Consider the following 10,977-nt stretch of genomic DNA (forward strand, 5'->3'; position numbering starts at 1 on the left):
ACGGGAGGATAGGGGACCTCAGGGGCATGTGAGGGGGGAAAGGGGGGGACGTATGGGACAGAGGGAGACGGCGACATGGGGACCCAACAGGGGGATGGAAGGGCGTGGGGGGGATGCAGGGACGTGAGGACGTGGGGATTTGAGGCACTGGCATCAGGCTGTCCACAGCACCGTGGGGACACACGTCCTGGTATTAATAGCAGGGCTGTGGCCATGGCATGTCACTGGGCAGAGGGCTGGGCACACGCCGTGCCAAGGTCCGTGCCGAGCAGCCTCAGGGCTGTTGGCATGGCTGGAGTTGCCACGGGGCTATTTTTACATGGCTCTGCTGGCACCACTGTCCCTGTCCCTCCTGCAGCAGCCTCTGCCCAGGGACAGGAGAACAGGCTGGGGGCAAGGTGGGCACAGGCTGCAAGGGAGAGGGCAGAGATCTGCCACTTTGGCAGGTTTCAGGGCATGGGTTGGCACCATGATGAATGCTGGGATATGCAGCTGCTGAGCTTGGCGTGACATAGCCATTCCTGCCCCACAGCATGGCACAGCTTGGCATGGCATGGCCATTCCTACCCCACAATATGGCATGGCATGGCCATTCATGCTCCATGTCATGGCACAGCTTGGCACAGCACAGCTATTCCTGCCCCACAGCATGGCACAGCTTGGCATGGCATGGCCATTCCTACCCCACAATATGGCATGGCATGGCCATTCATGCTCCATGTCATGGCACAGCTTGGTACAGCACAGCTATTCCTGCCCCACAGCATGGCACAGCTTGGCATGGCAGTGCCATTCCTGCCCCACAGCACAGTGTGGCTGCCAGAGCAGACCTGTGCCATGCTCAGCTGTGCCACGCTCGTAGTCCACTCTGTGCCCCTCTGCGTCTCCACTGCCCAAACCCCTCCCGGCCCCGTGCCTGCAGCCCTGCCCTGCGTCAGCTCTCTCCCGGTGGTGGGGGCGGGCGGGCAGGGCGCGGGGGGGGACAGAGGGGCCCTTGTTGTGTGCCGCCGCGGGGCCCCCCCCTGCCCAGCGCCTCAATGTGCCTCTTGTTCCACACCTTCCGTGCCCCTATTACCATTTGCTCCAGGGCCAGGAAGAAGGGGGACAACCCGAGGGGACAGTGCCAGTCTGGCATAACCCCCTCACCCCCTCCCCACCACTGGGACCCCCCCACGCTCTTCTGTCCAGCTCCCTAAGAGCTCGGCTGGGACCCCAAACGCCATCACCCATCCTCCTCCTCCTCCTCCTCCTCCTCCTCCTGCCAAGGTTAGCCCTGCCAATGACCACGTCCCCAGGGACACAGGGTGGGGGTGGGGTGGTGATGGTTGTGGGAGGGGGGGAGGAGGGGGGGGGGCGGGGGGAGACCCGATCACGCTTGCCGGTTATTTTGGGGAGGATAAATCAGGAGGGCGACAGGTGCGGGGCCACGGCAGCCGCCGCCGCGGGGGTGAGTGACGGTTCAAGGGCAGCGGCGTGGGCAACGTGCGGCCCCGGCTGTCCTTAGCGCCCCCCCCTCCCCATCAGCCTACAGTAAATATATAGATGAGATTGCTGGGGGGGGGGGCGGGGGGGGAGAGGGGAGGGGACACGACACAGCCACAGCCACGCACGACACAGCCACGCACGAGAGAAACAGCCCCTGGCAGCGCCTCGCGGTGTAGGTCCAAGTTTATATACAGAAAATGGCCAAAAGGGGGAGGGAAAAAACCCTCAAAACCAACAAAAAATATAAAGGGGAGGGGGGGGGGTAGAAGCTGGGGGTGGGGGGTGGGGGCCGGAGCCCCTTCCTTGCCCCTGCGCTCCCTGCTCTGTACAGGATCCGTTCGCTTGCTATTTACAACGGGGGGGGGGGCGTTTTTACAGGGGGAAATGGGGGCGGGGGAGGAGGGGAGCACAGCGCCGACAATGCCACCCCCCCACCCCCCTCCCCCCACCAAGGGATAAAGGCACCAGGGCTGCTGCTGTGCATCCGCCCCTGACACCCGTGAAGGCACATGGGGGGGACTTGAGTGTCCCCAAGGGGAGCCAGGTGATCCCTGGGGGGTGATCCAGGTGATCCCTGGGGGGGTGTGTGATCCAGGTGATTCCTGGAGATGATCCAGGTGATCCAGTCGATCCCTGGAGATGATCCAGGCGATCCCTGGGGGTGATCCAGGCATCCCTGGGGGTGTGGGGAGGGGTAGGGGTTGCCAGGCATCCCAAGGAGGGTGCCAGCATCCCGAGGAGGGTACCAGCATCCCAAGGAGGGTACCAGCATCCCGAGGAGGGTACCAGCACCCCACAGAGGTTCAGGACTGGCAGCAGCCCCACCCCACCTCCCTTGCCGGGGGTGGGGAGGAGTACGTGGGTGTGGGTGTGGGTGCGGGGGGTGGGGTCAGAAGGGCAGCGTGTCCATGAAGATCTTGTCGACGATGGGCGGGGGTGGCACCAGGTCCTCCAGCTTCAGGTAGAAGATGCGCTGGAGGCCCTGGGTGCAAAGGCTGCGCAGCTCGGGCAGTTTGCCCAGCAGCTTGGAGAGGCAGCCGGGACGCCCGGGCTCGCTCCCTGCCGCTGCTACATGGTCCTTCAGGCAGCCCACGATGCGGTTCTGCAGCTCCTCCACCCTCTTCGGCTCCTTCAGCCCGTGACGGTCTGAGGCGGAGGAACAAAAGGCAGTGAGGTCAAGGTGGAGGCTGCCAGATGGGGAGGGGAAGAGCCGTGGGGTGGCAGCGGGAGGGGCCGCACCTGTGATGATGACGAGGGCGGCGAGGCAGGAGAAGGAGGGGACGTCGACGCTCATGCGGTGCAGGCTCTGGGAGAACTCGAGGATGGCATCGATCCACTCGCCGAAGCCCCGCACGCACTGCAGCCGGTGGAGCACCACCCCGTTGCAGAAGATGAGTTTCCCTTCCTCCGGCTTGGAGCTGTGGGGCACAACCACACTTGTCAGCCCCTTCCCCTGGCACAGCCGCGGGCTCCCCACCACCGTGGCACGCCGTGCCAGGACTCACCGGTATGCCAGGCGCAGGATGAAGAGCTCGAGGAAGGCTGACTCCAGCAGCAGGTCCTGGTCCTCCTTGGGCAGCTCGGCGAAGCCTTGGATCTTCTCGGCCCACTTGCGGATGACGTCCATGGAGCCGGTGAGCAGGTCGTAGAACTGCTGCACGTCCACCGAGTCCTCCTTCTCGAACTGGCACGGCACCGACTCTTGGAACTGCCACGGGAACAGCGTCAGGAGCCGGCCCTGGCACAGCCCCGGGGTGGCCGTGGAGTTGGTCCTGACCCTACCTTGGAGTAGTCGAGCTTGGTGGCGCTGGGGATGGAGTCGATGTGCGCCCGCACCAGGGAGGTGATGAGGCTAACCGGGGACGCGTCCGGTGACTGCTTGGGCTTGGAGGGCAACCGGCCCCGCCGCCCCTTCAGGCTGTCGGTCCGGACCACTGGGGTGGGGAAGATGCAATGAGAGTGTGTGTCCTCAGCGGGGTCCTCCCTGGGCTCCTGCCGAGACCTCCAACCCCGGAACGAGACCTCTCTTACCTTCTTTGACCATGCCGACGGCCAGGCACTTCTGGAAGCGGCAGAACTGGCACCGGTTCCTCCGCCGTTTGTCCACCGGGCAGTCCTTGTTGGCCAGGCAGATGTACTTGGCGTTCTTCTGCACCGTGCGCTGCGGGCGGGGAAGGAGCGGCCCAAGCTCAACCCGGGGCACCGAACAAAAGCCCTTCTGTCCTCCCCTACCCCCCGCTCCAGCCCTGCATCCGGCTCCGCGTCCGTGGGGAGGGTTGCCGGGGCTGCATTCCCTGCCCTGCCACTCCCCGGGGGTGACCCTCGGCATCCTCCCGTTGCCGCAAAGCATTGTGGGAACATCCCGGCGGTGGGACGAGAGAAGTGGAGGGGGGGAGGGAGGGGGTCCCCGTACCTTGAAGAAGCCCTTGCAGCCCTCGCAGGTGCGCACGCCGTAGTGCTGGCAGGAAGCGTTGTCCCCGCAGACGGCGCAGCGACCCTCACCCGCCCCGGGGCTGCGCGTCTTGGTGGGGGCCAGCGCCGGTCCCTCCAGAAGCGGCGAGGTGGGGGCCAGGGGCAGCCCGGCGAAGCCTCCTGGGGAGCCCTGGGCCAGGGCGAAGGCGTCCGTGTCCAGCAGCCGTGGGTCCAGGCGGGGCGAGGGGCCCGGCTGCCCTTTTAGGGTCCCCGGAGGCCCACCGGGGCTGGGTGTCGGGGGGCCAAGAGTGAAGAAGGGAGGCTGCGACCCACTGCCTTTGACGGGCTCAGCCCAGGGCCGCCCACCATCGTAGTTCGGCGGGGGCGAGTATGCCCCGAAGGAGCCCTCCCATCCCGGAGCCTGGGGCGGCTGGAAGCCCGGCGTGGCGGGCGAGGGGACGGAGCAGGGGCTGCCGTAACAGTCCGAGCCGCTGGAGGAGAGGGTCTCGTCCGGCTGCCCACCGAAGGCACCGGGGTAGCAGCCGTACACCTGGAAGTCCTCCAGCTTGAAGGCGGCGGAGGGCTGGCTGCCGGCCGGCAGCTGGTAGAGGAAGGCGTCGAACTCTCCGGCGTAGCCCTCCATGAAGGTGCTGAAGCTGGGCAGGGCGGGGGCGGCTGCCAGGTCCGCTCCGGCCACCTCCATAGGGAATCGCCCCGCCTCGGGGCTCAGCAGCTCGGTCGGGAAGCGCTCGCAGGGGCCGGTGCCCACCGTGCCGTACTGCGCCTGGATGCAGGGCATCTCTGCGGGGAGAGCCAGGCGTCAGCGGGCACACATAGCCCCGCCACGGATGGAGGACGGAACCGGGAAGAGAACCGAAAGGGTTTCCCCCGGTATCGGACTCTTGCGGAGCCGCTGTCCTCCCGGTGGTGGCCGCCGCCATCCCCGGGAAAGGTCACATCGCAGCCAATGGGCGCAAAGGACAATTCCCCAAAACGCTGGCTTAGCAAAGCCGTCGAAAGGGAAGGAGTCAGGAATGCGGCCGTCGGATTCCCGACTCCCGGGGCTGACTGGGGGAAGCCGGGGCCGAACCGGGGCTTGAGAATCCCGCTCCAAACCCCTCCCCGTTTCCCCCCTTCCTCCCCCCCCCCCAACCCCTACCCGTTTCGAAGCCTTTTGGAAGAGCAAACGCAGCCAGCCCTGCCGGCTTGGGGGGTGAGGGAAAGGAGCCCACCCGCCTCATCCCTGCAGCCCTCGTCCCCGGGGCACGGATCCGTGATAGCAGCCCCGGGTCCAGCTGAAAGCCAAGCTAAGGGTGACCGCGGTGGCAGGACGCTCATGTAACCCATCCCGCAGACCTTTAAAGGTCACGCCGAGCCTGGCCCCCGCAGCCCTGGCACCGCACCGCTGCCAGCTCACCCGCCGGCACCCCGGCTTCCCCCGGCCAAGTCCGTGCAGCTTTCACCGGTTCCCAGAAAGCTGATACGGCCCCGGGAACCCGGGTTTAAAAATACCCAGCGTGGATCTAGCCCTGGCACCCATCGGCCAGCACCAGCCCGCTCTTGGAGCCCTGCTGAGGTTTGTGCCTGTCCTCCGGGGACCCAGAGCTGTACCAGCCTCAGACGGTGGCTTCAGAGGTGGGGACACGAGGCCGTCGTGGGGAGGTGGCAGCGGGGAACACCGACTCTGCCTGCATGCAAATCCCGGCTGCAAATCGCCTCCGGGGCTATGCAAAGCCTCGACCCTCCCCGCGGCCCTGGCATGGGCTTCGCCTGGCAGCAGCAGGCAGCATCCGGAGCGGTCGCCGCTCCCGTATTCAAATGGCTTTTGCCCTCGCCCGCTGGCTGGCAGCATTTTGGGCCCCCCCCTCCCATGAATCCCCCAAAAGACCAAAACAAATTCCCGCAGCAGCCCCCGCGCTGCCCACGGCCTAGGCAGGAGTTGGCAGATTCCTGGGTTGGGAGCGCAGGCAGCTGCCCGTGACCAGGCCCGGAGGCTGCTGCCCACCCGAGCTGGTGGCAGCCCCTGGCACCGAGCCCTGGGCCGCGGGCGGGCGAGAGCAGCCGGCAGCACTGGGAAGGGTAACGCTGCCCACCTCCTGCCAGCACCTGCTGCCCGCCCTCGCTGAAATGGAGCCGCTGCCAGGTCTGTGCGGGCAGCGGGGACCTGGCCTGCCCGGGGCTGCCTGAATGGCAATGCCCCCGGGGCTGCCCACACGGTGCTGCTGCATGGCAATGCTCCCGGATCCTGCCTGTGCATTTCTGCCCGCACTGCCGTGCCCCCGGTACGGCGTGCACGATGCTGCCCGCTCTGCTCTGGGCTGAGCTATTTGGGGGTGGCTTTGCCCCCCTCAGCACTCGGAGACAGAACTCTCCTTGGCTCTAGCCGGACCGGGAACCGGACCGGGAACCAGACCGGCCCCGTAGCCCGGCACGGCTTGGGGCAGCTCCGAGAAACGACTACCTGCCCTGTACGGTTCCTCCCGGAGCCCGGTGTCAGGCTCTCCCCGGAACCCCCAGGACCGACACATCCGTCGCTCTGTCTCTCCCCTCGCGTCTCCTCTCTCGGCTCTCCTCGGTGCCACCGGCCACCCCCGAGGGCCAGCACCGCACCACTCAACCAGACCCTTCCCTTCCACTTCCCCTCTCCTCGGTGCCACAGGGACGCCAGACCCCACGGATTTTGTGGGTCGCTCAGCGCCCTGAATCCTCGGTGCTACCGGGTCACCCGACCGGGTTCCCACCGGTGCCGCCGGGGCGCCCAACCCCATTCACTCTGCGGGACGTCCACCGATCTAAGTCCCGCCTCCGGAACGCCCGACCCAGCTGCTTCTGGAGCTACAGAGACTCCGGACCCGGTCGCCCACGCTGCCACCCGGGACGTGCGACCCCTGTGCACTTTGCGAGATGCCCTCCGCTACTCGCCTCTGTCACCACCGGCATATCCGACTCGGTTCTCCTCGGTGCCACCCGAAAAATCCCACCCGTCTCCCTTCGGGCCACCCCTGAATCCCCGATGCCACCGGAACACCTGACCCGGCTACCACTATTGCCCCCCCCCCCCAAAAACATCCAACCCGATCCTCCCCGGTACCACCGACACGCCCTCCCGGTGCCTACGAGAGCATCCCTACTGCTCCGTTGTCTCCCCACCTCAGTATCCGGTCCCGTACCCGGGTGCCGGCGCGGCGGTGCTCCGGTTCCCGCTGCCGCCGTCGCCGCCGCCGAGCGGGCTCCGCCGGGCTCCGGCCCCGCCACTACTTTCTCTTAAGCGCTCGGTGACGCGCGGGGCGGCGCGCGGGCCCGTGACGCACGGGAGGGCGGCTCCGGCGGGGGCGCGGCCGTGACGCACGCGGGGTTCCATTGACGCAACCGCGGCGCCCGCGCTAAAAATACCCCCACGGCCCCGGCTAAAAATAGAGAGGGAGCCCCCCGACACCCACCCCCCCCCCCCCCCGCTTCGCCCCCCCCCCGACACACACACCGGGGCTCCCGGAGAGGGGAGGCCCCGGTGCCGGCATTAGGACGAACAGTGGAGCCGGGACGGGGAGGGCGGTGGCAGGGAGTAGTGTCCTCAGTGTCCCTGTTCTCGGTGACCCCCCCATCGGTGCCACAGCTTCGGTGTCTGCTCGTTGCTAGCACTCCCAGTGCCCCCTTAGTGCCCGTAGAGCTGGTGCCGTTAGCTCGGGTACCCTCTCCGTGCTCCCGTCCCCGGTGCCCGCACTGGTGCGGTTATTCCCACTGTCGGTATCCCTACTGCTCCCGTTCTCGGTGCCCACCATCGGTGCGGGAAGCCCCGGTGTCTTCTCGTTGCTGGCACCCTTGTGCTGGCACCTCCAGCGCCCCAGAGGTGCCCGTATAACCGGTGCCGTTATCCCTGGTGCCCACTCGGTGCGTCCAAACCCCTCGTTGTCCTTTCCCTGCGGGCACCTATCTCCGGTGTCCTTTCCCTGCGGGCACTCCGGCTGCCCCCATCGGTGCCCAGCTGCTGGTACCCTGTTGCCGGCACATCCTCCGGTGCCTCCATCTCCGGTGCCGCTTCAGTGCTGCCATCCTCGAAACCCTCACCCCCAACGTGAGTATCTCTGCTGCTCTTATCACCGATATATCCTCGGTGCCCTCAGCCTCAGTGCCCCCCTCGGTTCTGGGATCCCCCCCATCCCCGGTGCCCCCCATCCCCGCAATTCCCACCCCGGGTGCCCCCTCGGTTCCAGCATCCCCAGTGCCGCTGTTCCCAGTGCTCTCCAGTATCGCCGGTGTGGTTATGTCTAGTGCCCATCTAAGCCGGTATCTTCGGTGCTCACGTCCCCGCTGCCGGCACCCTCGGTTTCCTTCCTCTAGGTGGTAGCCCCCGGAGGGACCACGCCTGTGACCTCCCCCCCCACCCCCGCCTGGGTCCCCGCGGGGAGACCCTGGCCGGGGCGATGGAAAGAACGGCGGCTGCTGGCGAGCACCCAGCTCCGGGAACGCCGCCCGCGGGCTGGAACGATGAGCTCAGCCCGTGCGGGGCCGGAGGGAGGGCGAGGGATGGGCGGGGAGAGTACCGCTTCCCCGCCCCGGTACCCCCGCTCTGGACCCTCCGGTCCCCGCTCTGGTGCACTCTGGTACCCACTCCGGGGGCCGAAGCGAGGGTCTTGGGTTATCCGGTGCGCCGTTCTCTGTTGTTCCCCGCCGGTTTGGCAGCCCCTTTAGTGCCACCCCAGCAGTGCCCCTCGCAGCGGCGGAACCCCTCGGCACGGCGCCACCAGGGCAGCGGAGCAGCTCTGGGGCCAGTGCCGCCGTGCGCCGGCAGCCGGAGCCCCGCATCGGGAGCTGTGCGGCGGTCACCGGCTGAGCCCGGGGCCGGAGAAGAGTTGACGGGACCCGCCGGTGCCGGGACTCTGTCCGGCTTCACGGAACTCGACAAACAGCCCCGCGAGTTGCGGAGAGGCAGGGCAAGCCCGGTACCGGAGGAGACCGGGGGGGCAGCCTCGGGAGCCCAAGATAGGGACAGGGGTACCAGGGGACGGCTGCTCGGGGTCGGTGCCGTCTCCTCCTCCTCCTGCTGCTTTCTGCCCGTTACCTCGCTCCGGCCCCGGCTCCCTGCGCCGCCCGCCCCAAGCGGGGGCCCCATGACGTCACACCTGGCCGCTGACGTCCCCGGGATCCCGCGGCATCAGCGGGGCCGCCCCCGCGGGGGATCCCCCGGGCTCGCCTGGGACCTGCCTGGGCCCCTTCTGTCCGCGACGGCTACCGGAGCTCGGCCCGCGGCTGCAGCCTGTGCCCGCCCGGGGATAAGGCCAGGAAACCTCCGGGACAGGCTCAAGCCGAATGTCCCAGAGCTGTCGGGGGTCCCGAAGACCCTGGGAGCGAGGAGCGCTGCCTGTCACAACCCCCTTGTCCCCCTCGCCCGGTGACCGAGCCGATGGCAGCAGGAGGGTGACGCCGGCGGCCCCCGCACCGAGGATTAGCTGTACCCCGGGAGAGGCCACTGGGCCCTGCCGGCTCCGGGGGAGGAAACCCGAGCCCGGTCACCCCGGCAAGGCCACGGGGGTGGGCGGCGGGAGCCCCGGCGTGCCGAATCCACCCTAAGACCCCAGTGAGGACGCGGGGGGGAACACGGTGGCCACCAGCCAGCCCTCCCCACTGGCCCCGGGATCTGGGTTGTTGGGGCTGGGTGGGCATCAGGCGGCTGCAGGGTAGGTGTTAGGGGGTTGTAAGGTGCCCATGTGCCAGGTGGGTGCTGGAGGGGCGGGGGCGGGGGTAAAGGTACTCACGGGCTGAGTGGGTGTCAGGGGTCGCATGGTGCCCAGGGCCCGGGTCATGATTGCAGGGTGCCCGTGTCCGGCGCTGGCTCCCTGCCCCTCGCCTACATTTGTCGGTAATGACAGGCTGCTGCGGGGCGTTCCCGGGCCGTACCCCGCAGCCTCGGCCCCACTGGCACTGCCTGCTTCAGCTGGTGCCACGCGTGACCCTAGTGTCCAACCGGAGCCTGCCCAGCCCCGGGCACATGCAGCTTCAGGTCGGAGCTAAATAAAGCTCAGCGTGGGGTGGCAGCTGCCGCTGCGGGGTCCCGTGATGGCCGTGACGGGGAGGGGGTGCCCCGACCCTGGCAGCGCAGGCAGGTCTGGGAGCCAGACCATAAATGTCCAAGCACGGAGCCAGCCTGGAACGGGGACAAGGCAGGACAGTGGTGGGAGCCAGGCGGGCCCACGCACAGCCCTGCAGCACACAGAGGGAGCTCCACAGCAGGCGCACAGCATGCACATGCAGCTCTGCAGCATGCACACATGCAGCACACACAGAGGGAGCTCCACAGCAGGCACGCAGCATGCACATGCAGCCCTGCAGCACACACAGGGAGCTTCACTGCAGGCACACAGCATGCACATGCAGCCCTGCAGCATGCACACATGCAGCACACACAGAGGGAGCTCCACAGCAGGCACGCAGCATGCACATGCAGCCCTGCAGCACACACAGGGAGCTTCACTGCAGGCACACACCATGCACATGCAGCCCTGCAGCATGCACACATGCAGCACACACATGGAGCTTCACTGCAGGCACACAGCATGCACATGCAGCCCTGCAGCATGCACACATGCAGCACACACAGAGGGAGCTTCACTGCAGGCACAGAACATGCACATGCAGCCCTGCAGCATGCACACATGCAGCACACACAGAGGGAGCTTCACTGCAGGCACACAGCATGCACATGCAGCCCTGCAGCATGCACACATGCAGCACACACATAGAGCTTCACAGCATGCACACAGCATGCACATGCAGCCCTGCAGCACACACACGTGCAGATGCAGCCTTGCAGTGCATGCATGCCTCACACAGGCACACACACTTGCAGCAAGCACAGCAAACATGCACATGCAGCACACACACATGCAATGTGTGCACACAGCCCCGCAGCACACACATGTGCAGCCCTGCAGCATGCAGACACATGTGAGTGTGCAGCTCTGCAGCCCCCCCCACATATATGCAACCCTGCAACACACACACATACATGCAGCCCTGCAACCCTGCAACACACACACATACATGCAGCCCTGCAACCCTGCAACACACACACATACATGCAGC

At 67.1% G+C, this 10,977-nt stretch overlaps 1 protein-coding gene across 3 annotated transcripts; it reads right to left on the reverse strand.

Annotated features, from left to right (window-relative positions):
* Positions 1-1,638: 1,638 nt before the first annotated feature.
* NR4A1 (nuclear receptor subfamily 4 group A member 1) lies at positions 1,639-7,164 on the reverse strand. 3 transcript variants are annotated; one of them, XM_064141612.1, is made up of 7 exons: positions 7,048-7,161; positions 3,899-4,698; positions 3,517-3,646; positions 3,268-3,419; positions 2,991-3,193; positions 2,725-2,903; positions 1,639-2,631 (listed from the first exon to the last, which is right to left on the reverse strand). In XM_064141612.1, the coding sequence occupies exons 2-7, from the start codon at positions 4,694-4,696 to the stop codon at positions 2,375-2,377; spliced, it is 1,719 nt and encodes a 572-aa protein (XP_063997682.1). In that variant the 5' UTR covers positions 4,697-4,698; positions 7,048-7,161; the 3' UTR covers positions 1,639-2,374. The 3 variants fall into 3 exon arrangements, with proteins under 3 accessions (XP_063997682.1, XP_063997681.1, XP_063997680.1); XM_064141611.1 differs by having other exon boundaries at positions 1,639-2,903; positions 7,068-7,164; XM_064141610.1 differs by having other exon boundaries at positions 1,639-2,903; positions 7,048-7,164.
* Positions 7,165-10,977: the final 3,813 nt, after the last annotated feature.

Source organism: Pogoniulus pusillus, unplaced genomic scaffold (assembly GCF_015220805.1).
Source record: "Pogoniulus pusillus isolate bPogPus1 unplaced genomic scaffold, bPogPus1.pri scaffold_58_arrow_ctg1, whole genome shotgun sequence".
Lineage (NCBI taxonomy): Eukaryota > Metazoa > Chordata > Aves > Piciformes > Lybiidae > Pogoniulus > Pogoniulus pusillus.